We start from the raw sequence: 26,565 nt of genomic DNA on the forward strand, positions 1-26,565 counted from the left end.
ACTTTTAATGTGTCACTGCTGCTGATGGTTTAACCCTAAAGAGGAGCTCAGGATTCCCATCTGTGTTGTTGAAGGAATCCCAGGTCCTGGAGCTGTTCTCTCTGGCCTGGTGCTGTTTTCCTTTCCCTGGTGCTGTTTTCCTGTCCCTGGTGTCTGTTTTCCTGGCCCTGGTGCCTGTTTTTCTGTCCCTGGAGCTGTTTTCCTGTCCCTGGTGCCTGTTTTCCTGTCCCTGGTGCTCTGGGGGACTTTGTGCCCTGAGCAGCCACTCACAGACCCAGCACCCCCTGCCTGGAGTTGGGCTGTGGCCCCTGAAGCTGCTGGAGGACAGAACATCCCAGGAAATGCAGGATATTCCCGACTGGAATGTTCACTGAGGGCTCACCAGGAGCTCTGCCACAGAGGCTGGGAAAGAGAAGGAAAAACAGCAAGGGAAACTCAGTGTCTTAACCTGGGCAGGCTGAGCTGGGGTTTGTGGGTGTCCCACACCTCACACTCAGGTGCAAGACAAAGAGGGGGATTTGTCCTGGAGTTTGACATGACAGGGATGGCTTGGGAAGGAGCCTCTGCTCTCCAAGGTGGTGTTGTGAAAAAACAAAGCCATTTTTGGTGATAAATCCATTCCCCAGCATGCTGCACTGTGCTCCCCAGGCAGGGCTTTGCTGGGAAGGGCATTCCTGCCTCTCCTGGCCCTGCCTGGGGCACTGGGGCTGCAGGAGCCCCTGTGAAGGCAGGGAACAGCACACAGCACACCGTGAGTGAAATACAGGCTGATTGCAGTAATTAGATCCTCCTCAGAAGACCATAAATTAACGGTGATTATGATTCCTGCAAGAACAGAAGCAGAAGGTACACTAACGTTGCTCTGCTTTATCACATTTGCTGCATTGTAATGCTCCTTTAATGTTAATATGTACTTTTGTAGTAGGATCTAATTGCAAACACTGAGCAGGCAGAGCCCAAGGCCACAATCGTGTTCCACATAATTACCTGGGAAGGGGGGGCTCCCACAGCCAGCAGGGCCACCAGCACAGGCAGGTAGAGCAGGCAGGGAGCTGTGCAGGGAGAGGGCAGGTTCGCTTTTTTGGTAAATTTTAAGAGATAGGTTTAATTTAAAAATTAAGACAATTAGGAGGTAAAAAAGCAAAGTATGGCCATTCAGCCAAGTCCACACCTGCTGTATCAGACACACTCGTTAAATGCCCTTTCTATTGCATCAGTTTGATGAATATTCATATTTTTCCATAAACAGTTTCCATATTCAAGAAACTGTTTTTTGCATGGTCCCCCCTTGGGTTTGCCTTTTTAGAGCATTTGTGTTTCTGGGCTGTGTCTGTATTGTCACCTCCAGCTGGGCCTGGGTCTGTGCTTTCTTCAGATGGAGATGCTGATAGTTGGTGTATCAACAGCAGAGTCTTCTTTCCATGTTCACTGGGTGTTATCCCCACCAAACAGTTTAAGCATAATAGATCAACTACTACCACTATGCTTAATTTTCCTTACTAATAGCAGAAATAAAGAACTTATACCCTATATTCTTACCAAAACATCATTAATCATATAGTACACATCTTGCCAAAAGCCAACTTTATAATATACATTTATAACAATTAACAACCCATTAATTGGGTGAAATGTTGGGGTGTTGTACCCTTGTCACGGAGCAGCAGGACCACACTGGGGTGTGTGCTGTCCCCTGGGGGAGACGGGCTCAGTGGAGCTGCAGTGACTCCACTCCTGTCCCCACGGGGCTGCTCTGTCACCCAGGGGCCCTTTGAAGCCTCTCAGTGGCTGCTTTGATGTCTGATGTTGGCACTGAGGGATCTCTTTGCTGTGGTAATTCCAGCCTTTTCCCTTCTCAGCTCTGCTGAGGAGACAGAAAAAAAAAAAATAAAAAAAAAAATTGGAAGATGGGGAAATAAATGGAACCCACAAAGGAGAGGGCGTTACAAAGGTGAAAATCACAGAATGTTCTGAGCGGGAAGGGACTCACAGGGATCATTGATCCAGTTCCTGGCCTTGTTCAAACCCCCAAAATCCCACCCTGGGCATCCCTGGGAGGGTTTTTCAAATTCTCCTGGAGTTCTGGCAGTCCCATTCCCTGGGAGCCTGGGCAGTGCCAGCACCCCCTGGGGATGAACCTTTCCCTGATCTCCATCCTGAGCCTCCCTCCATGGCACTGCTGCAGCACTGGCAGCCCCTGCCCTGTGCACACACATCAAAAAGGGAAAAATGAGCAAGGAAGGTCCTTTCTTCCCTTCCCCTGGAATTTCTGGTGCATACTCAACTGCCTCTGGCTGAAAAGCAACACAATTTTAAAAGAAAAAAAAAAAAAAAAAAAAAAACCCAAAACGTGTAGGTGTTTAATGCACAGTGTTGACATGTACTGTTTTTTTGTTCCTCTTTTCTTTTTTGGAAAACGCAGAACTGCCAGGAGGGGTTTGCATGTGAAAAGCCATCTCTGCACGGGCCCCTGGCAGCCCTATCAACAGTTTTTTATCTGCAGCACGAACTGACAGCCCCTCACTGGGAAATAATTGCGGCTCTGCGGAGTCCGGGGCAGTAATTACCGTGTTGATGAAACTTTTCTCTTTGCTTGCCTTCTGATATTGCTGAATGTCAAACTCACTTGGGCTGACAACATAATTTCCCCCAGCAGAGCTCTTGCATGGACCACGCCGGGCTGCTGGGTGGGACTGGGGGAATTTCCAGCCTGCTGAATTCCTGGGAAAAGCTCAGCCTTGCAAAGCCCTGCCTTGGGATTTACAGTGCTGGGTTGGGGGCAGCCACCTACAGGAACAAGGGGTGGCTGTAGAGGAGTGGACTGGCTCTTTAAAGTGGGTTTAGGAGGAATAAATCCCAAAATAAGTGGCCCCAGAGAGGGGAGGCTCAGTTGTGTCTGTGCAAGGCAGGTGGGATCTGTGCTGATGTATTTACACCATCCCTGGGAATGCCCAAAGCAGGTGAAAATGTAGCACTTCAGGAGGTGCTCTGGGGGTGATTTGATGATCCCAACAGTCATTCTGTGATTTTTATGACTGTTTTGAATTTCCTGTGTGCGCAAGGCTCAAGGGAAGTGTATCACAGGGATGATGTGGTGTCCCAGGGGGGCTGATCCATCCCTGATCCTCAGTGTGGAATTTTGAGGGGAGCCCCATCCCAGGGCTCAGGTGGGGAGCTCTGGGTGGCGCTGGGGGGACATTCCCTGTGCCCTGAAGGGCTTCCTCAGTACAACGGCAGTTATGCAGATGTTTCTCAGTTTTCTTTCCGTGGATGCTGCAGTCAGGGTTTGGTTTGATGGGGGTTTGAGCAGCAAGAATTGGTCCTGGAGCACTTGTGTCACCTCCTGGGAGTGGGTCATTAAAGCCCCTGCAAAGGGGAGCAGCCCCTGCACAGGGAGAGCCCTTCATTTTCTTGTTTGTTGTAGAATAAACAGGAATAAAACGGAAGGAGCAAGGAAAGGTGCCAGGAGAGGAGCAGAGGGAGCCAGGGGAAGCTTTGCTTGGAGAGAAGGTGTCACAGAGAGGGACTTTCATCATCCTGCTCCAAACCCCTGTGCAGTGAGCACAGAGCACTCAGCCTTGGGGTCAGCTCTTCATGCCATGGGCTGGGCTGGGCTGGCTGGGCTGGGCTGGGCTGGGCTGGGCTGGGCTGGAAGGGCCTCAGAGCCCACCCAGGGCCACCCCTGCCATGGCAGGGCCACCTCCCACTGCCCGGGCTGCTCCAAGCCCTGAGTCGTGGTTTGAAAGCAAAATGAGTGAGAGGCTCCAAGTCAGAAATACAATTTAATGAGAAGAAAGGTAAGAATAAAATAAAATAAAATGAATGCAATAACACAAAGGAGCACTGCCAGAGTCAGAACACACCCTGAGCAGGGTGGTGGGAGCAGTCCAGGTGAGGGGCTCTTCCTGAAGCAGTGATCCCACAGAAAGGTCTGGGAGCTCTGCTCCTCTGGGAATCCAGTGGCTCAGGGCTGCTTGTCCTGTCCCAAATCCCAGATTCTCTCCAGGTGGGAATGCTTGGCTCCTCCCCCTGGGCATTGGGAGCATCTCCCAATGGGATGAGGAGTCGTGCAGTGGCTCCTTGATGGCCCATTAAACAGAGAGAGCTCCTGGAGGGAGTTCCCTGTGAGTCCTGGGCAAGGCATTGATGGGCCATGAGCAGAAGAGCCCAAAGGAGGGGCCTGGGAAAACACTGCCCCACCTGGTTCCAGCAGCTCATGGGGATGGGGATGGGATAAATACTGTGTGCACATCCTACACTAAACCCAGGACACCCTGTCAAGAATTTCTTCCTGATATCTAATCTAAACCTCCCCTCCTTCAGCCAAAACCTTCCTCCAGGAGCAGTAAAAAACCCCAGGCTGCAGTAAAAAACCCCAGGCTGCAGTAAAAAATCTCCTCTGCACAAATCAAGTCCTCTGAGGACCCTGGGGAGACACCTGTGACACCAAACATCAGCTGCTCTGTGCACACAGGGCTGGACACGGCTGCCTGTGCAGGGGAGGAAAGAGCTCCCTGCAAAAAACATTTCCAGTCCAGCAAGGCCAGTCCAATGCAAAGCCAAAAGTAGAATTCCCTATATGCAAGACAGGGATGCAAAAATATCGATTTGAAGGATTTATTTGCTGTTTTAAATGGTTTAAGCAGGCATGTAATAATAATAATAATAATAATAAAAGTAGGACCCATCACGCTCAGTGATAGAAATTACCTCACGTTTTGCTTTCGAGGCATAAACTCAGCAGAAGGTTAAGGAGAAACAACAATGAATTCTTGTAGACTGAAGCAAAAAAAAAAACCCTGTGTCCCAACCCTACCAGGTCAGGAGTGATTTGGAGCATGTTTATATTTGTGCAATAACAGCTTTCCTTGCACTGTTAATTGCTCATTAAACACCATCCGTTCAGCCCTTTACTGCCTCTGCCACAGCAGGGAAAGCTGAGCTTTAGCCCTGCCCATTTCACCCGTGAAAAAACAACGTGTGTGTTGTAAATGGAATAACTGGAGTGTTCACACCGTGGCCTCACCTCCAGAGACACTGATTGAACAGAGTGCAGGGGGAGTAGGAGGACAAAACATGGGATGAACAATGTGCTCTCGTCTTCCTCTTGTTCCCTCTGATTTACATCCCCGGCACCAGAGCAGCCTGTAATGTTTAATGGAGATAATTAAATATCATTTGGAGACAAGATAGCTGTTTTTAGCAGAGGAACAGATCCCGCCTGGCAGCTGAACCAGCAGCAGTAATTCACCAGGGAGATGCTCTGGGAAGCTCCGCACAGACTCTCTCAGGTGCTGGGAAGGAAAGGCAATGGAAATCAATTCCTTTGGCCCAGGTGCTTAAACGTGATTAGAGCTGAAGAAAGTCTTGTGGAAACCGGTATTAGGGAGTAGTTAAGATTTATTCTGGTGCCTTAATTGGAGGACCAAGGAAGTCAAGTGATTTGATTCTCCAGAAGTTCAGAATCAATGTTGTTTGAGCAGGTTTTATTGACTGGAAGATGAAATCTGATAAGGACTGAGGATAAGGAAGGGAGGTCAGATGTCCCCGCTGGTGCAGAGCACACCCAGCCCTGCCTGTGCTTCTGTCTGATCCCTCCCAGACGGGATTTCCCCGGCAAAGGGGTCCAGAGGGGTGTCCAGAGGGGTGTGGGGGCTGCTCGGAGCCCTGCCCTGGGCTGGAGGAGGTGATGCCCAAAACACCATTTACTGAGTCAGGTCCCAAACATTGACCAGAGTCAGGTCCCTAAACATTTACAGAAGTCAGGTCTCAAAATATTTACTGAGTCAGGTCCCAAAACATTTAGAGAGTCAGGTCCCAAAACAACATTTACAGGAGGGGAGGGTTTGTCACCCATTCAGGCTGTATTTGTATTTGCAGTATTTCAATTATCCTGGGCTGACAGGAGGAGGGTTTGTCACCAATCCAGGCTGTATTCCAGGCTCCTGGTGTCTGGCTCAGGCAGAGATGAGGGAGCTGTAGCTGCTGTATGTCCCTATCCTTCACCAGGGGCACCAGATCTCTCTGGGGAAGTTTCTCAGCGCTGAAAGCAGCAATAACCAGGCTCGGCTTTATTATCCCATTAAAACCTACTGAACACGTTACACATTCACATCAGTGTCTGCGGCTTGTTAACTTCTGCCCGGCCACCAAAGAGTTAAACCTGTGAGCTGCTTTGGGCTTAAAACTCGTGTTTTTCTCCCCAGATTGCTCTGGGGTTTGCAGATTGGGGTTTGAGCCCCCCAAATGAAGATGCTGATGGGGAGCTGTGAATAATCCCGAGTGAATTGTTATCTCTGAGGTCTGACTGGTGTGGGGGGTAATTCCAGATTCCCTGGGAGCCGGTGATGGGGAGAGGGACCTTGACCCTCGACAGGGCATCACCTCACTGGAGAATAGTTTGGATATCTCTGGAAACTGCCAGGCAGTGTCTGGTTTGAGTCAGAGATTTGCTTTATTCTCACCGTAAAAAGGCACCGTTAGTTAATTAACTCTTCCCCGATACTCTGGATTAGCGCTGATGCACTCGGGTACCTCCCGAAGATACGACTGGAATATGGCAGTTCCTGAAATGACAGACTCTTTGTAATTAAACCTCATTTAAATGAGCACGGAAATGCTGTCGCAGTGTGGGATTACCCATTCCCAGCCCAGCGTGGCAGTGCCCACCCTGTGCCAGACCCGGGGACTGCGGGAAGCCGGGGCAGGGATGAGGATGGTGATGATGATGGTGATGATGATGATGCTCCGGGCAGTCACCATGGCAACGGTGTGTTCTAATTGTGATACATTAACAGCAATAAGAACTGCCTCCCTGGGCTCCGCTGCCTCCTGCCCTTCTCCCGGGACAGGGATAGGGACAGGGGCTGGCACAGACCCCCCTGAGCCACAGCAGCCCCTGGAAGGGCATTTTCAGCCCGGGAGATGCTGCTGATGGCTGGCAGAGCTCCAGGGAGAGCTGGTGGGTTCATAGTCATTACAGGGACATCTGAGCATCTGTGGGTCCAGCCTGTGTGGGGCTTCAGCTGCTGCCCTCATCCCATGTCTGACCTTTTTATTATTATTATTATTTTGATGTTTCAATTGCTTTTCTTTATACAAGGAATTCTTTTCCCCGTGCCAGGGTTTCAGCTCCTATCGATGGCTGGGCAGGAGCAAAGGCTCTGCTGCCTCACCCATGAATCTTCCATTCTTTCCACACTCCCTGTTCACGTTCATCCTTCACAAAATTAAATCATTGTCATAGAATGGTTTGGGTTGAGAGGGGCCTTAAATCCCACCCAGTGCCATGGGCAGGGACACCTCCCACTGTCCCAGGGACACCTCCCACTGTCCCAGGTGCTCCAAGCCCAATGTCCAGCCTGGCCTGGGGCATTCCAGGGATCCAGGGGCAGACACAGCCGCTCTGCCCATGCTCATAAATCATTAAATGAATAAATAAATAACCCAGTTATAAGGATAAATGAATTGCTGACTGCTCTGGGTACTTGGCTGCAGGTTTAGTGCCCCAGCACACACTGTGCCCAGCACTGTGGTGGCACAGGACGTGTCCAGACATAACAAGTTTTCTCCAGGTGGCCAAAGTAATATATAAATGCTCTGGTTTAACTAATAATTACATTATCATTTCAAAAGTCACCGAACAAATGGTTTGCTCCACATGTGTGTATTTGTCAGTGCTTTTTACTGCCAGGGCTCTGCTCCAAAGGTCTTTAAAGAGAAGTAATAAATGTGGGATTATCCCTTCCCTCTCCCCTCCTCACTCACCTCACCCTGCCTTGCACTTCAAATTCCCCTGAAGGTCTCTGAGCACAATTAGATCTTAGTTTGTATGCAAATATATGGAATAGATTCTCAATATTGGCCCGGGTCAAACTTCACTGACATTGAAATATTCCAGCTGATTTTCGGGATCTGTAGCTCTGGGGGAGTGGAGTGACCACAGTCAGTGCTGGGGCAGGACAGGGCTGGGGCATCAGGTGGGCAAGGGGTGTTTTGTGGGGCTGGTTGGGGGTTCTGCACTCTGCCTGAGCTGGGAATGCACTGGGAATGCACTGGGAATGCACACTGGGAATACTGGGATGGCTCAGTATAGAGGGCAGAGGTGGGGTCACCTCCCTGGCCTTGGGGGACAGGCTGGGGACCAGCCAGGGGCTGCTCTTGGGGGTCTTTTCCAACCTCCTCAGTGATTCTGTGGTTCAGCAGCCCCCAGGAAGGGCCAGGTGGAGTCTGCTCTGAGGGAATGGAGGGGCACAGGTTACACATGAAGTACCTGCTCCCAGAAATGAACCCTGGATGTCCAAACCAAGAGGAAACTGTGCGAATTCCCCAGGAAACATGCCCAGCCCCAGGCTGTGTGTCTGGGCAGCTCCAGTGCAGCCCCAAAGAGCTCAGCTGTGAAGCTCTGGCACCCAGCCCTGCAGGGGAATTGGTTCTGCTCTTCTGGGAAGGCCAGAGGATTTCATTTTGGATGGGGAAGGTTTGGGGTGTTTGTCAGGAGATTGAGGATGTTCAGTGGCTGAAGCAAGTGGAGGCAAAGGGAATTTATTAACTGGAGTGTCTCGGAAAAAGAGCAGTTTGATCTCAGGGAAAGCCTTCCAAGTGGGCCAGACTGGCTGGACATAAATCAAACATTCACATGGCTGCATCAGGGGAGGCAGAGCTGGAGTGAAAGGACAGAAAAAAAGTGTTGGAGCTTTTCTGTGAGCTGAACCCTGTGTGGGGATCTCTGCTCTGGTGTAGGGGCATGGCCTGGGCTGGAATAGCTGGGGTTTCATCCTGGCAGGGCTGCAGATGGACAGGCCAGGGGAGCCTGAGTGGGATGGACACTTGATTAGAGCTGGATTTGAGCCCCAGTCAGAGCAGGAGAAACCCTGCCTGGGGCTGCCCTGCCCTGCTGGCCTGGCTCAGCCCCTCTGCTGGGGCTGGACTCGTTCCTCTGGCTTTGTTTTCTTGGTATAAATGACTGTGTGTGATTGGGGAACTCTTAACAATGCTCACATTTGTTCTGGATTATGGATTTAATTTTGCAAGACCCGAACAGCTCAAGTGAGAGGAGGCTGCTTGCTGTCCTAACGTGTGCCTGCCTGATTTCCTGGGCAGTAAAACACAACTGCCACCCCCAGGCTGGAGCCTGAGTGGTGACAGAACCACCAGGGCATTTGTGCCTCCCCTCCCCAGGCCCTGGATCATTTTGGGCAGTGTTTTTCAGCGCTGTCAAGGCAAAGCTGCAGCTGGCAGGGCTGAACTCACTGAGTTCCCATTGCCATGACAACCTGGGCACATCCTGGAGCTGCTGCAGGAGCTGCTCTGGATCAGGGGAGGGAGCTGGATGGACCTGGGGACACCCAGGAGCTGCTCTGGCTGGGAGGAGGGAGCTGGACCCTGGCCAGGAGCCCCCTGTGCCACCCTCACCCCAGTATCCCCCCTGCCCACAGCAATGGTGTCCCTGGGGGTGCAGAGCAAAGCTGAGAGCCCAGAGGGGTTTGCAGGAGCTCCTGCTGATGGATTTCCATCCTGCTCTTCCTTTATTGAGAGGCCTTTAGGATCCGCCTTGGGCAGGACAAGAGCCTGGCCAGGGCTACACCCAAGGTGGACCCAAAATAGTCACAAAATGGACACAAAATGGTCACAAAATGGACAAACAGTCACCAGGTCTCACACTTTGATAAGTTTTGGTCTGTTTGCACATTGGGGTTGAATTGTCCAATTCCAGCTCCAGGCTGTGAGGTCCCATCCTTCTTGTCCCTCCCTCCAGCCCAGCCTTGTTTGCGCTTTTGGGCTGAAAGTTGTGGTTTCTCAGCGTGCCCAGATTCCCCAGGAGTGATTTATTACCCGTGGCCATTTCTGAAGGCCAGTCCCATTCTGAGTTGCCATTTCCCTGCCCATTTGTGTTTATTTACACATTAACTTCCACTTTGTTTGTCTCTTTATCATCAATACTTTCCCCTGATATTCCTCCTGCTCGTTCCTCCATCTCAGGTAAACGGAATTGGCCTAAAATCGTTTGGCCTGAGTTTATTTTCTTTTTTGGAATGGTTTTAAAAAAAGATTTAAAAAAGATTGTGAGAGAGCTTTGCCTGATGCTCTCTGTGCCTTTGGGGACATTGTGTGTGCCCTTGGGGACATTCTATGCCCTTGGGGACATTGTGTGTGCCCTGGGGACATTGTGTGTGCCCTTGGGGACATTGTGTGTGCCCTTGGGGACATTGTGTGTGCCTTTGGGGACATTGTGTGTGCCTTTGGGGACATTGTGTGTGCCCCTGGGGGAGACACAGCCCTGGGGGTCTCACTTTATTTCCCCCAAAATCCCAAACTGAAAGTTGCAGTGTTGGGTTTTTTTGGGGTTTTTTTCTCCTTTTTCATTGAATTATTCAATAGTCGAAGTGAGTGAAATTAAAGATTTCTAGCCTGGTGACGTTTGGAATATAAGAAGGATAGCAAAATCTGTTTCATTTGAACTCTAATCTCTGGTCATGTATAAAATGAATAAAATGCAATAAGTGTGGAGAAATATGATTTACAACAGCAGCCAGAGCCTGGCTCTGAATACCCGAAAATGCCAAGATTGTGTGTCAGTCAATTTAGCAGTGCAGTGGCAGGAGGGAGCAGTGAAATGAAGGCTTTCTCTTTTTTCTTTGCCTTTTTTTTTTTTGTTCTTTGTTTTTTGGAAAGAAGTGACAGATGAAGAATTATTTCTAGCTCAAAAAAAGCCAAGTGCTCAGCCCGTGAGAGAGGGAAAAGCCATTATTTTAATAATGGAGGTTGAGGATGTACATTACTCCTGCTGCACTTTGTGTTTGTCTCCTTTAGTGATGTGTAACTTATTTTAGAGCTTTGATCACAAACAGGAATGCCAAGCAGGAGATGCCAGACAGTTCTGAGGATTGATAATGGGATTTCTGGAGCTCTTCTTTCCCCTGGCTGTGCCTGAAATGCAGCCAAGCCCTGCTGGGGCTGCGGTCCCTGTTCACCCCCAGAGCCCTGGCTGGGGCTGGGAGGTCTCTGGACACTCCTGATGTGGGGACACTGCATGGGGACAGCTGGGGACCTGTGGGGACACCTGGGGACCTGTGGGGACACTGCCCTGGGGACACCTGGGGACCTGTGGGGACACCTGGGGACCTGTGGGGACACTGCCCTGGGGACACCTGGGGACCTGTGGGGACACCTGGGGACCTGTGGGGACACTGCCCTGGGGACACCTGGGGACCTGTTGGGACACCTGGGGACCTGCCCTGGGGACACCTGGGGACCTGCCCTGGGGACACCTGGTGTCCTGTGGGGACACCTCATCCACTGCAGATCCATCCCTCACCTGTGGACGTGTAATGAGCAGGGAAGGAGAGCCAGGAGAGGGACATGCAGGTCTCTGTCCCCCTGTTGTCACTGTCCCCATGGGCAGGCCCTGCAGGGAGGGCTCACAGTGGGCACAGGATGTCCCCCAGCAGGGACAGCAGCTGGCAGGGCAGGGCTCAGCTCACTGCCAGGGGCACAGAGCAGCAGGGAGGAGCCCAAAGGGAGGCAGAGCTGTTCCTGGGCACTGCTGGGACACACAGAGCTCACTGCAGACCCCCCCTGTCCCTGCAGGGTGAGTCCTGGGCAGTGCTGGGACACACAGACCTCACCCCAGACCCCCTGTCCCTGCAGGGTGACCCCTGGGCAGTGCTGGGACACACAGACCTCACCCCAGACCCCCTGTCCCTGCAGGGTGACCCCTGGGCAGTGCTGGGACACTCAGACCTCACCCCAGACCCCCTGTCCTTGCAGCTCCTCCCTGGCACAGCCCTGACTCTGCCCAGGTTGTGCCCAAGGACAGTGAAATCAGTCCAGGGAGGCTCCAAACCCCTGCAGTCCTTGGCCAGCACTGGCCTTTCCTCGGCTCAGCCATTCCCAGGGGGCTCCAGGCAGTCCCTGGGCACCTCTGTTGTCTCTGTGGGTGCCAGAGAAGGCCAAGGCAGAGGAGGAACCTGCAGAGCACTGTCTGTGTGAGCCGTGTGACTTGTGGGATTGCCTCTGATGCTGCTCCAGTTCCTCTCTCAGCCATCAGATGCTGTTTGAAAGCAGCACTTGCCTTTCCATTGCTGCTCTCTCCAATTATCTGGCTAATTTAATTTCCTTCCAGATAAGCTGTTAGAGCTTCTCTTGCAGGCTGGAGGAACAAAATCCCTCCTCTTGTGCATCTGCATCAGAGCCCTCAGAGCTTCAGTGCTCCAGTGTTTGCTGTTTGAATTATCACACAAGTTATGGATACAGCCCATCAAGGTTTATTTTTGGCCCATGCAAAATTTTTGCATAAGGAAGTTCCTAATATAAGGGAGCAATCTGTATAAAATATTTAGCTGGAATAACTGAGATGTTTAAAATACAGACATTCACTTCAGCTCTGCCTGTGAACCACGGGCTGAAAAACTCCATGTGCTGGGCACTCCTGGGAGGTGAAAATGAGCAGTGGCTGTGACAAGGTGACATCAGCAGGAGCAGCTTCACCCTGCAGGCACTGGGAATTGGGAATTTGTCCTTTTAGTCCTGTTCACTGCCTTTTTGCCCGTGGCCTCTGCAGGTGTGACTCTCTGGGATGGTGAGTGAGCTGTCCTTTGCATGGCTGAGCCTCCTGCTGTCAGGAACATGCTGGGACATGATCTCTCACTGCCTCCCTGTGCAGAGCTGCCACAGGGGCTGGGACCTGATTCTGCCCTCAGCAAGTTGGTGTTTTAGATGCTCCTATTTGAGGAATTCTCATTTTGTTGGCATAGATTGGAGATTGGGCAGGAATTGTTTCCTGGGAGGGTGGGCAGGCCCTGGCACAGGGTGTGCCTGGATCCCTGGCAGTGCCCAAGGCCAGGCTGGACATTGGGGTTGGAGCAGCCTGGGATAGTGGAGGTGTCCCTGGGACAGTGGGGGGTGTTCCTGGGACAGTGGGAGGTGTCCTTGCCATGGCAGGGGTGGCACTGGGTGGGATTTAAGGTCCTTCCCACCCAAACCACTGTGGGGTTTTGGGATGTGCAGCCCATTCCCTGAGCCTGCCCAGGAGCTCTGGGGCTCTTTGGGCACCCAAGCACTGCCAGGCTGCACAACAAGCAGCCACTGAGGGGACATTTCCTGACACTAAAATCCCATCCCATCCTTCAGTGTCACCTTTGGTATCATTGTCCAGGCACAGGATTGATGATAAAGTGGTGGCACTGATTCCTGCCACCCCATATCCACCCCATACCCACCCCACAGCCATCAAACAGGGGCTCTCTGTGCCTGCCTTGCTATTTCTGCTGTAATAACTGAAGCTGCAGAAATCAGCTTGTCTGAGGAAACAGAAATGTGCTGGCATGTCCTGCTGGGTTTGAGGCTCTCAGTGAGCTCCTGGAGGAGGATGGAGGGTCCTCACCCACCCCTTGGGCACAGAAATGTCCCAGGGCACATTTGCATTCAGGTCCTTTCACTTCCATGTCTCTGCAAACACACAGCGCAGGGGGAAAGCTAATTTTAATTTTTATTAAAAAGTGTTTCTCATTCTTATATTTGCACAACATAATGTAGAGAATGAGATAGAATCTTCAGATGACCTGGAAAAGCCTTCTGGGAGATTTATAAACCATCCACTTCATCTGTAAGAACATTTGTTTTAATTCCCATATAAAAGTGAGATAAATTGGCCTGTAATAGCACGAGCCCAAAAATATCTCCAGTTACCACTTTATTTCCATATTGCAACATAACACAATTCAGTGCATAATTAGAAAGCTGAATTAGAAAAGAGGAGCAGTTGCTCCTGATTAGGCTGAAGGCAAAGCTTTGGGCTGCAAAAAGGATTTCTGACTCCTAAAGGGACTTTTCAAAGCTCTGAGTTGTTGTTATATGAACTGAGAGTTCAGTTCTCCTGGCCCAGCAGCTGGAAATCTCTCCTGGGCTGGCAGGGACAGAGGCCTGACCCTGCAGAGCTTCCCAGGGAAATCACACTTCATGCAAAATCTGCCACTGATGGATTTTGTTCTATAAAAATTGCCCGTTATTAGATGTGTGTGTTCCAGACCAGGCCAATTTTCACTCAAGGTTTTGAAGGCAATTTTTTTGTGATTTGCATGAATAAAGAGAGGATCTGGAAAACATAAAAAAATCTAAAATTCAAATGGAAATCACTTATGTAAAAGAAGTGATAAAATCTAGGTGCTTTTGCATGTGAATGATGTCCTCGGGGTTGGGTTTTCTCCAGTGCTTGCTTCAGAGTGTGAAGTTAAAATTTGTCAAAAATCAGAGTCTGCTTGAGATCTGAGTGAGGGTGACCCTTCAGAATTGACTCTGTCCTTCTGTCACAGCAGGTATGGCTTCAAACCCTCCAGGGGAGTGGCTGGGGAGGCCAATCCAGATTGGAGTTAGAAAGGCTGGATTTCCTCTGGCAGCACCTCCAGCCCTGGGATGGGATGGGATGGGATGGGATGGGATGGGATGGGATGGGATGGGATGGGATGGGATGGGATGGGATGGGTTGGGTTGGAAGGGGCTTTAAATCCCACCCAGAGGGAGAGCTGGTGGGTTCATAGTCATTACAGGGACATCAGAGCAGCCCTGTGGGTCCAGCCTGTGTGGGGCTTCAGCTGCTGCCCTCACCCCATGTCTGACCTTTTTATTATTGTTTTGATGTTTCAAATGCTTTTCTTTATACAAGGAATTCTTTTCCCCGTGCCAGGGTTTCAGCTCCTGTCGATGGCTGGGCAGGAGCAAAGGCTCTGCTGCCTCATCTGTGAATCTTCCATTCTTTCCACACTCCCTGTTCATGTTCATCCTTCAGAAAATTAAATCATTTTCATAGAATGGTTTGGGTTGAGAGGGGCCTTAAATCCCAGCCAGTGCCATGGGCAGGGACACCTCCCACTGTCCCAGGGACACCTCCCACTGTCCCAGGCTGATCCAAGCCCCAGTGTCCAACATGGAACATTCCAGGGATCCAGGGGCAGCCACAGCTGCTCTGGGAATTCCATCTCAGCCTCTCCTCACCCTCCCAGGGTCCAATCTCCCATCCAGCCCTGCCCTGTGGCAGTGGGATCCATTCCCTGTGTCCTGTCCCTCCATCCCTTGTCAATCCTCTCTCCATTTCCCTGCAGCTCCTGCAGAGCCATATTTGTGTCCCCCGGAGCCTCCTCCCCTCCAGGCTGAACAACCTCAGTCCCAGTTCTCATTCACGTCAAGTTCTCCCAGTTCTCATTCACGTCAACTTCGAGCATCTCTCGCTAAATCTGCATCTTAATTTCTTAATTTAATCTCAGGTTGGGGTCGGCAGGCAGCTGTAAAAGGCACGCATGAGTTATTAGAGTCCCATTGTCAGTTAAATCTGATCCTTTGTGCTTTAAGTCACCCATTTGCATTCATCTAAAACGCTTCCCCAGAATTTATCAGAAGCAGCGAAATAAGGAATGAAATAGTTTCACGTAAACTGCATTTTTATGTCTGACTGGTAAAACCACAAAGCAGAGATAAAACACATAAAACTGAGGCTCTGCATAATAAGCATATCTATTAGTTTCCCTTATCTTTGCACCGCTCCCATTTGTCATGAGAAGCTTTGTGTGTCACTCAGCCCTCCTTGTTCTACAAACGCTCTTTTCTCCCTGGGCTTTTATCTCCCATCAGCCTTGGCCAGGTGGGAGCTCTGCCGAGGTGCTGCCAAAGGCCCCTTCCATTAAATTATTATTTCACCTCCGACCCTGAGCCAGCAGGAGAAATAAGAATTAATTCCCGAGCAGGTGCTGCCCTGCTGGGCTCGGCCTCTGCAGCAGCCCAGGATGGAGGGGAAAGTGATGGATCCAAAGGTTGGATCAAACCCATCCCAACCCAATCCATCCCAACCCTTCCCAACCCATCCCAACCCAACCCAACCCATCCCAACCCATCCCAACCCAACCCAATCCATCCCAACCCATCCCAACCCATCCCAACCCAACCCATCCCAACCCATCCCAACCCATCCCAACCCAACCCAACCCATCCCAACCCATCCCAACCCAGCCCATCCCAATCCAACCCATCCCAACCCAACCCATCCCAACCCATCCCAACCCATCCCAACCCAACCCAACCCATCCCAACCCATCCCAACCCAGCCCATCCCAATCCAACCCATCCCAACCCAACCCATCCCAACCCATCCCAACCCATCCCAACCCATCCCAACCCAACCCATCCCAACCCATCCCATCCCAACCCAACCCATCCCAACCCATCCCAACCCAACCCATCCCAACCCATCCCAACCCATCCCAACCCAACCCATCCCATCCCAACCCAACCCATCCCATCCCAACCCAACCCATCCCAACCCATCCCAACCCAACCCAACCCAACCCATCCCATCCCAACCCATCCCATCCCAACCCATCCCATCCCAACCCAACCCATCCCAACCCATCCCAACCCAACCCATCCCAACCCAACCCAACCCAACCCATCCCAACCCATCCCAACCCATCCCAACCCATCCCAACCCAACCCATCCCAACCCAACCCATCCTAACCCATCCCAACCCAACCCATCCCAACCCAACCCATCCCAACCCAGCCCATCCCATCCCAACCAATATATAATTTATTAAATTATATATATTAGAATTAAATAAATAAAATTAAGTATATAAAAAATTATCAAAAATTAAATTTATCAAAAAATAACTATATTGATTATATTAGAATTAATTAAATAAAAATAAATCTATAAAATTAAATATATCAAAAATTAAATATTTCAAAAATTAAATATTTCAAAAATTAAATTTAGCAAAAATTTAATTTATCAAAAATAAGTATATTAAATTAGCTATATTAGAATTAAATCAATAAAGATTAAATATCTAAAATTAAATATATCAAAAAAGAAATTTATCAAAAATAAGTATATTAAATTAACTATATTAGAATTAATTAAATATTAAATATATAAAAATAAATATATAAAAATAAATTTATCAAACATTAAATTTATCAAAAAATAAATATATTATATTAATTATATTAGAATTCATTAAATAAAAATCAATCTATAAAATTAAATATATCAAAAAATAGATATATTAAATTAGCTATATTAGAATTAAATACATTTTAAAAAATGTAAAAATAAATATATCAAAAAATAAATTTATCAGTGGGTATTTGTGTCTGAAATCAGTGGGTATTTGTGTCTGAAATCAGTGGGTATTTATATCAGAAATCAGTGGGTATCTGTGCCTGGAGTGCTGCAGTTGTATTTGTGTCTGAAATCATGGGGATTCATGTCTGAAATCAGTGGGGATTCATGTCTGAAATCAGTGGGGATTTATATCAGAAATCAGTGGGTATTTCTGTCAGAAATCAATGGGTATTTATATCAGAAATCAGTGGGTATCTGTGTCTGGAGTGCTGCAGTGGTATTTCTGTCTGGAATCAGTGGGTATTTATGTCTGAAATCAGCGTGTATCTGTGTCTGGAGCCCTGCACCCCTCCCGTGGTGTGTAACCCTGTCTGTCGCCCCACAGCTCTACATCCAAACCACCACGCTCACCATCTCCATGAACCTGAGCGCGTCGGTGGCGCTGGGGATGCTCTACATGCCCAAGGTTTACATCATCATCTTCCACCCCGAGCTCAACGTGCAGAAGCGCAAGCGCAGCTTCAAGGCGGTGGTGACGGCGGCCACCATGTCCTCGCGCCTGTCCCACAAGCCCAGCGACCGCCCCAACGGCGAGGCCAAGACCGAGCTCTGCGAGAACGTGGACCCCAACAGTGAGTACGGGGCTCTGTGCTGTCCTGGGCCTTCAGCCTGATCCCAGTGCTTCATCCTGACCGTGAGCCTTCAGCCTGCACCCGGGGCTTCAGCCTGATCCTGGGGCTTCAGCCTGACCTGGGGGCTTCAGCCTGACCCTAGTGCTTCAGCCTGATCCTGGGGCTTCATCCTGCACCTGGGGGCTTCAGCCTGATCCTGGGGCTTCAGCCTGCACCTGGGGGCTTCAGCCTGATCCTGGGGCTTCATCCTGCACCTGGGGGCTTCAGCCTGATCCTGGGGCTTCAGCCTGACCCTATTGCTTCAGCCTGATCCTGGGGGCTTCAGCCTGATCCTGACCCTGGGGGGCTTCAGCCTGCACCCGGGGCTTCATCCTGCACCTGGGGGCTTCAGCCTGATCCTGGGGCTTCATCCTGGTCCTGAGCCTTTACCTTGCACCTGAGGGCTTCACCCTGCACCCCAGGGCTTCACCCTGATCCTGGGGCTTCAGCCTGACCCCCATGCTTCACCCTGATCCTGAGCCTTCACCCTGCACCCTGTGGGCTTCATCCTGACCCTGGGGGCTTCATCCTGACCCTGGGGGCTTCATCCTGACCCTGACCCTGGTGGTTCAGCCTGATCCTGAGCCTTCACCCTGCACCCTGTGCCTTCACCCTGACCCTGGGCTTTCCTTCAACCTTTGCCCAGGGCTTCACCCTGCACTCAGGGGCTTCATCCTGACCCCAGTGCCTCACCCTGACCCTGGGGTTTCCTTCACCCTGACCCCGAGCCTTCACCCTGCACCCCAGGCCTTCACCCCGCTTGCTCTGCTCCATCACAGGGTTCACAGCTCTAGTGTGGTGTTTTGAGAATTCTCTATTTTTATCCCCCATTTTTGAGCAGTGGTGCCCCAGGACAGGTTTAGGAGATGGGGGTGACTCGTGGTCCCCATGTTTCCCTTCTTTGGGTGAGGGATCAGCACATCCCTGGGCACAGAACCCTGATCAGCACATCCCTGGTCAGCACATCCCTGGGCACAGAACCCTGATCAGCACATCCCTGGTCAGCACATCCCTGGGCACAGAACCCTGGGCACAGAGCCCTGCAGCCCATGTCCAGCTGGCCCTGGCAGGGACAGGTTCCTTGGCAAGCACCAAGTCCATCAATAACTCTGCTCACCCGAGTTCTCATCCTGGTTCTTGCGAAGTTGCTTTGCAAGAATCTCACAATCCCCGAAGATTCCCATTTAGGGATTTTATCTGGTCTTAATGCAAATCTTCCCACCGATTTAAAAGGAAAATAGATGGCAAAGACACTTCTAGTTTCCTTGATGTGCATAGCAGAGGGTAGCACAGCACGAAATTACAGACTGGGGCCATCAAATTTGATTTGCATTTGAATCTGGAAGGAGCTGAGGAAGGAGACAGCTGCACAACTGCCAGCACACTGCAAAGGTTTGGGCACGTCTGCAGTTTCTGTGCAAAACCAGATCTGAATGTGCAGAAATGCCCTTTCCCTGCCCCTGCTCCACTGATCCCTTTGCTGCTGGGATCCCTGCCACGTCTGCTCCTCTTAGTGCTGCTGGAATTCCTGCTTCATTTATCCTGCTGGAATTCCTGCTTCTTTAATCCTGCTGGAATTCCTGTATGGTTAATGCTGCTGGAATTCCTGCCTGGTTAATGCTGCTGGAATTCCTGCCTGGTTAATCCTGCTGGAATTCCTGTCTGGTTAATGCTGCTGGAATTCCTGCCTGGTTAATGCTGCTGGAATTCCTGTCTGGTTAATGCTGCTGGAATTCCTGTCTGGTTAATGCTGCTGGAATTCCTGCCTGGTTGATGCTGCTGGAATTCCTGTCTGGTTGATGCTGCTGGAATTCCTGCCTGGTTGATGCTGCTGGAATTCCTGCCTGGTTGATGCTGCTGGAATTCCTGCCTCGTTAATCCTGCTGGAATTCCTGCCTGGTTAATCCTGCTGGAATTTCTGTCTGGTTAATGCTGCTGGAATTTCTGTCTGGTTAATGCTGCTGGAATTCCTGCTTCATTAATACTGCTGGAATTCCTGTCTCGTTAATACTGCTGGAATTCCTGTCTGGTTAATGCTGCTGGAATTCCTGTCTGGTTGATGCTGCTGGAATTCCTCCTTCATTTATCCTGCTGGAATTCCTGCCTCCTCATTGATGCTGCTGGAATTCCTGCCTGGTTAATCCTGCTGGAATTCCTGCTTCATTTATCCTGCTGGAATTCCTGCTTCTTTAATCCTGCTGGAATTCCTGCCTGGTTAATGAATGCTGCTGGAATTCCTGTCTCCTCATTGATGCTGCTGGAATTCCTGCTTCTTTAATCCTGCTGGAATTCCTGTCTTGTTAATACTGCTGGAGTTCCTGTCTGGTTGATGCTGCTGGAATTTCTGTCTGGTTAATACTGCTGGAATTCCTGCCTCCTCATTGATGCTGCTGGAATTCCTCCTTCTTTAATCCTGCTGGAATTCCTGTCTGGTTCATTAATCCTGCTAGAATTCCTGCCTCATTGATGCTGCTGGAATTCCTCCTTCATTGATGATTCTGGAATTCCTGCTTCATTTATCCTGCTGGAATTCCTGCCTGGTTAATCCTGCTGGAGTTCCTGCCTGGTTGATGCTGCTGGAGTTCCTGCCTGGGAGCAGCAGCTCTGCAGTCAGGGCAGGGTGGGAGCAGGCAGCAGATCCCTGGCACAGCCCTTCCCCTGCCCTGCTCACCCCTGCAGGGTTTCTCTCTGATGTCTGGTCATGCAGGTGCACAAAATACATTCCAGCTGGAAAAGGGAAATTCACCCTTGGCAGGGGCTGGGGCTCTGACACGGGACAGGGAGGAAATGTTCTCCCAAATTAAGGGCTGTGTTAGGTCACTTCAGCTGTATTGGGCAGAGCCCTGGGTGCAGGAGGAGATAAATGGGGTTCCTGCCCTGGGCTGTCACCCAGTGACACTCGGGGTCCTCTGCCAAGGCAAGTGTAGGGAAGGAAGAGAATTTGAAATCCAGCTGGGCCAGGGCAGGGGAATGTGTTGCTGGTGCACCTCACTAATGTGGTGCACCTCACTAATGTGGTGCACCTCACTAATGTGGTGCATCTCACTAATGTGGTGCACCTCACTAATGTGGTGCATCTCACTAATGTGGTGCATCTCACTGATCACTGCTTGGATCAACTAAGCTGAAATTCGTTTGCCCCCCACAGAACCCCAAATGTAAGAATTTCATGCCAAAACTTGACAAAAAGAGAAAAGCACCCCCAAGCTGTGGTGCTGCAGTGTCCCCTGGGGGAAGCCCAGCCTGGGGACATCCCAGCCCAGGTCCCCTCCTTCCCTCCTCCTGTGCTGCATCTCATTGCTGCTTCCAGATTTCAGAGAGTATCTTCCCCTCCCACCAAAGAACAGCCAGATTTTTCTTTGGGAAGGAAATATTTTTACTAAAAATAAATATTGCTCCCCTAACCCCCATGTTTCTGCCCAGACACCTCATTTTCAGTCCAGGGCTGCAGACCAGAATAAGTTTTTTCAGAGGCACAAGGGGCAGAGGCCCCTGCCTTGAGCCATTTCTGCCTTGAGCCTTTACCAATTGGGATTTTAAAGCTCATAAACGTGTTTTGTTAGGAAATGTGCAACCTCTGAGTTTCTGCCTTATAAACTTTTACTTCTTTTTTTATTAATTTGTGCATCTTTTAAAACATTTTCATTATTTCTATAGAATTCCATCTGTTCACAGTCTCGGCTGCACCAGCACTAATCATTCATTCCCCAGGTCTGTGTGTTCATAGCAATTATTGGAAAATCAAATGAAATAAAACTTCTGCTGTACTTAAAAGGGTTTGGGGTACATTGGTCACAGTGTAACTGCTGCAGTCACTGCCCTATAGCATTGATTAGATTATTGATTAGGTTATTGATCAGCCCCCTGATCAGGCATGTGTATAAAAGTAATTCACTGAACACCTGAATTCAGTTTCTCTTTTTAAAGTCTGAATATTCTGTTGCATAAAAGTTGTTTACAGTTCCATTTTTAGGTGGGAAAAAAAATGAAATTTGTGTTAGTGAGCTTAAAAAAAAAAGTCATAAGATCCAAGCAAAACTCCTCGAATTAATTTTCAGTGAGATTTTGAGTACAGTGTCCATACATAAAAATGCATTTGATGTTTTTATGGAAATTTCATTTTAAAAATATTCTCCATTGTGAATAGGGAAATTTCCAGAGTTTTACCAATCAGAAAACAGGGAATGTGAATTACAAATTGCCCCGGATGGAGCAATTCTTAAAATAATCTCAAATACCTGCTTTCAAAGGATGTTTTTTCAGCATTTCTGTGTGAGATTGGCTTTGCTGCCCTGGGCTGGCCCCCAGGCTGTGGGGCAGGGGCTGCCTGGTCCCCCAGGGGACAGGGTTTGGCTCTGGGAGCCCTGCAAGGCTCTGGAGCTCAGGGGGGGAAATTCCTGGAGAGGATCAAATTCAGGCCTGGCTCAGCTCAGGCTGTGAGTACAGTGGGGGTTTGCAGTTGGATTTTCTGCCCTGAATTCAGGCCTGGCTCAGCTCAGGCTGTGTGAGTACAGTGGGGGTTTGCACTTTGATTTTCTGCTCTGTCTCCCAGGCTGCTCTGCCCTGCTCAGCTGCTGTTGGACAGCCCTGAGTGTCTCCCACCTCCCCAGCCCCAGGGAGCACCAGCACAGGACCCACGCACCTCCAAACACTGCAAATTTGGGGTCTGAGCCCAGATTTGTGGCCTGTCCTACTCACAAAGCCATGAGTCAAACCACAAGCAGAATGGGGGTGGTTTTACAAGGAAACAGCCTTGGGAAAGTCTCCAGGTTTTGGTGGAGCTTTAAAAGATCAGAGCAGCCCCTGGACCCCTGGCAGTGCCCAGGGCCACTGGGGCATTGGGGGAGGCTGGAAAGTGTCCCTGCCATGGCAGGGGTGGCACTGGGTGGGATTTGAGGTCTCCTCCAACCCAGACCCTTCTGTGGTGATGAATTCATGCACATCAGGCTGCAGGGCTGTGAACTCCCTGAGTGGCCTCCCAGGAAGCTGTGGAGCCCCTGCCCACAGCTCTGGGGTGATCTGCTGGAATTCAGGCTCAGGAAAAACTCTGCAGAGCACTGGGGAGAGGGGTTTGGAGTGAGTCAAGAGATTGACAGGAGAGGGGAATCGCTGACAATGCAGTGACCTCATCCCCAGCTCAGGGAAAGGGACTCACTGTGGTTTTCACACATTCCTTGGGATCTCTGGGAAAGGCAGGATTTCCTCAGGCTGAGCTCCCCAGCCACGCCATGGGAGGACTTTTGTGCTGAATGGGATGTATTAAGGCCAAGCCTCCCAATCTATTTAGGAAAAGTCTGTTAATGATCCCTGTTTGCCATCTGGCACATCCCTGCTGTCACTCCCTGCCTGGCTCTCCCTTTGGGATCAGCGGGATCAGGGCACAGCAGCCCCCAGCCCTGGGATCAGGTTGTGGTGTGCTCCTGTGTGTCTGTGGTTGGATTCCACAATTTTTGGGGAGATGTTTGAGGTGGAGCCTGAGGTGGAGCAGGCGGTGTGGGCTGTGTGCTCCAGTGTCAGACTGGGAGGGAAACGCTTCAACCTCCAGCCTGTACTTGAATTATACTGAGATTTACATGCAATTATTTACATGTAATTATATATTTACATGTAATTATATATTTACGCGTAATTATATATTTACACGTAATCACTCCTCCTTTCCTGGGGAAAAGCACCAAACTGGCTGTTGATGATGCCAAGGAACCTGTGAGTGACTCTGTGGCTGAGGAGGGATGGGGGGGAGTGTGAAACTGCAGCCAGAATATCCCAGGGTTGGCTCAGGGGAGGGGAAGGGAAATCCTCTGAGCCAGCCCTGCCCTCCCCAGCAGCTCCCCGTGTTTGGAGGTCCCTGAGCTCCCTGGCCTGGCTCACTTGGTGCTGCCCAGGCCTGATGTCCTGTGCTGGTGCCTCTCAGCTTTGCAGTGATGAGCTCCATGGCAGGAGCTCAGTGTGAGTGTCCCTTGTCCCAGACCTGTCCTACACTCAATGTATTTACTTTCCCTGTAGACTCCCTACCAGCAGTAAGAAAGAGTGTTCAAAAGTCTGTTACTTGGTACACTCTTCCACCTACTGCATAGCTTTTGCCTGCCTTCCAAAAAGGTAAGGAAAAAACGAGCTTTTCTTGTTTTATTCTCAAATTATAATGATGATGATGATGATTATGACTATTTTTACTATATACATAATTATGTGAGAAATGTTCATCAGTGCAGCTGTGTTCAAACTAATATTTAACTTAAAAATTGTTCACAAATCTGCCATGGGAGAGGGTTTGCCTGGAAAGGGGAGAACCCTGATGTGGGTGACCCCAATTCCTGTTCTGGGATCCCTGAGGGTTCTCCTGCTTCCCTCCCCTGCAGCTGGATCCCCATAGAGCCCCTGAGGATGGAGATGTTCATTTAATTAATTATTAATTGTGGCCACCACATCTGACAACCGAGGTGGTGTTTCCTGAGTCCTCCTGGCCCCTCCAAAACTGTAAATGGCTCCTAAAAGTTTTGGAAAGTCCCCATGGTCAGGCCAGTGACCACTGGCCTGGTGGAAGTGAACAATTTTTGAGGGTGGCTTTTGCTTTTCCCGTCTTGTGGCTTCCTCATGGTGGTGCTGAGCTCCTTTGGTGTTTGTGGCTGCAGCAGCCAAGAATTCCTGAATTCCCCCTTTCCTGGGGCAGTTTGATACTGCAGAGAATTATCAGCCATTAATGAGGATTTCTCACAGTTCTCCCTGTGCTCAGGGGGCTTTGCCCAGGTACAAAAGGCTGTGCCTGACCCGGTTCCTGTGGCTCTGGGGGCTGGAAAAATCACTGTATTCACCTTCAGAATGTTTAGCTGGGCTCTAATAGGCGAGGACTTGTATCAGCAAAGGTTGGGATGTCGCTTGAATTGAGTCTCTGAGTCACAGGAAAAGAAATTACCGCTATCTGTGCCTGGTGTAAATTGCCCCGGCTCCAGCATCAATTCAGCCCTGGCCGAGCGCCCAAATTGGTTTTTATTATATTTGAATCAGGGCCATTATGGCAGTCCCAGCTCGGGCAGAAAGGGAGGCTGAGGCTGCCCGGGTGAGGAGCATCCAAAGGCTGGGATGGGATGGGGGAGATGAACGAAGGCCAGGAGGACAAGAGGACACTCAAAGCATGAAAGGGGAGACAGGAAAGGGCAGCTCTGAAATCGCTAAAGGAAGGAGATGAGAAAGAGAGAGATGGAAGGCACCGAAATCTCAGGAGAAATCAGGGTTTTTTAATAAAACAAGACTTTTTCTAAAAATAATTAGGAGCTTGGATTCTAAAATTATTTTTTCCATGTAATAATGATGGAGATAACCTAAGGAACTGCTGCCTGCAAAGGCACACAGTAACTCTGTCATCCAGCTCCTAGAAAAATCAATTGCCCACTCACATTCTTTAACCAGATTTTCAAATCTGGTCCAGAAAAGCTTTGAAAACGCTGCAGCCAGGGCTGGTTTGGGCTGGTGCTGCCAGTTCTCCTCTGCTGCAGGTTTCCCATCTCTGCCCCAGCTCCTGGAGCCCTGGTTGGTGTTTGATTTGTTCTCCCAGGAATACAAACCACAGAGCAGCACGAAAACAACGCAGTGTATTAAAAACAAAGCCGGGCCAGCAGGAAAACATCGGCCTGGGTTGTAAATTGACACTTGTTTTGCTGGTAAGGAATGAACAGAGCTGAGCCCTGACGTGACTGTATCAATTTCTGCTGCTGATGCACAGGGAGATGTGTTTGCAATGCCTTAAATTGTTTCCTGGGAGTGACAAATGGGACTTCTCTGCTCTTGAGGCTGATGAAAACACAAGGCTGGAAAAACTCTCGGTGGCAGCTGGCAGAGCCTTGGTCCCTGCATTGCTCTGGAGTTGGGGTTTGGTGTTCCCAGGATGTTCCTGGCACTGCTGGGACAGGGAGAACATCCACATCCTCTGGAATTGGGGTTTGGTGTCCCTACCAAACCACTGCTGGGGCAGGGAGAACATCCACATCCCCTGGAATTGGGGTTTGGTGTCCCCAGGTCCCCCTTGGCACTGCTGGGACAGGGAGAGGGAGAACATCCTCTGGAATTGGGGTTTGGTGTCCCCAGAGTGGCCCTGGGCACTGCTGGGGCAGGGAGAACATCCTCTGGAATTGGGGTTTGGTGTCCCCAGAGTGGCCCTGGGCACTGCTGGGACAGGGAGAACATCCACATCCTCTGGAATTGGGGTTTGGTGTCCCAGGCTGGCCCTGGCACTGCTGGGGCACAGAGAGAATCCCCTGGAATTGGGGTTTGGTGTCCCCAGGCTGTTCCTGGGCATTTCTGGGACAGGGAGAACATCCACAGCTGTTCCTGGATGGATGGGGACAGCCCGGTGGCCCTGGGAACAGAGAGGTGGCCCTGGGGACAGCCTGGTGGCCCTGGGGACAGGGAGATGGCCCTGGGGACAGCCCAGTGGCCCTGGGGACAGCCCAGTGGCCCTGGGGACAGGGAGGTGGCCTTGGGGACAGCCCAGTGGCCCTGGGGACAGCCCAGTGGCCCCGGGGACAGGGAGGTGGCCTTGGGGACAGCTCAGTGGCCCTGGGGACAGCCCAGTGGCCCTGGGGACAGGGAGGTGGCCTTGGGGACAGCCCAGTGGCCCTGGGGACAGCCCGGTGGCCCTGGGGACACTCAGGCCCTTGGAGGCTCTGGTCTGAGCTGTGAGATGCTGTGTTGCTCATCAGCCCCCAGCGTGTGCTGTGGAATAATTATTTGCTGGATTGAAGTGTCATTTTTGTTTTAAATCTGGCCAGATTCAAACTGAGA

The 26,565-nt window shown here is 50.4% G+C and overlaps 1 protein-coding gene across 1 annotated transcript in view; it reads left to right on the top strand.

Annotated features, from left to right (window-relative positions):
* Window positions 1–23,864, top strand: part of GRM7 (glutamate metabotropic receptor 7) — a gene marked incomplete at both ends in the record, with an annotated part of 164,494 nt that extends 140,630 nt beyond the window's left edge. Inside the window, 2 exons of the mRNA XM_083869703.1 lie at window positions 17,502–17,748; window positions 23,794–23,864. Coding sequence (XP_083725829.1) covers window positions 17,502–17,748; window positions 23,794–23,864 — 318 coding nt within the window. The remainder of the gene's footprint in view (window positions 1–17,501; window positions 17,749–23,793) is intronic.
* Between the last annotated feature and the right edge of the window lie 2,701 nt (window positions 23,865–26,565).

Source organism: Zosterops lateralis (assembly GCF_965231275.1).
Source record: "Zosterops lateralis genome assembly, chromosome: 11".
In the NCBI taxonomy this organism is placed as follows: domain Eukaryota; kingdom Metazoa; phylum Chordata; class Aves; order Passeriformes; family Zosteropidae; genus Zosterops; species Zosterops lateralis.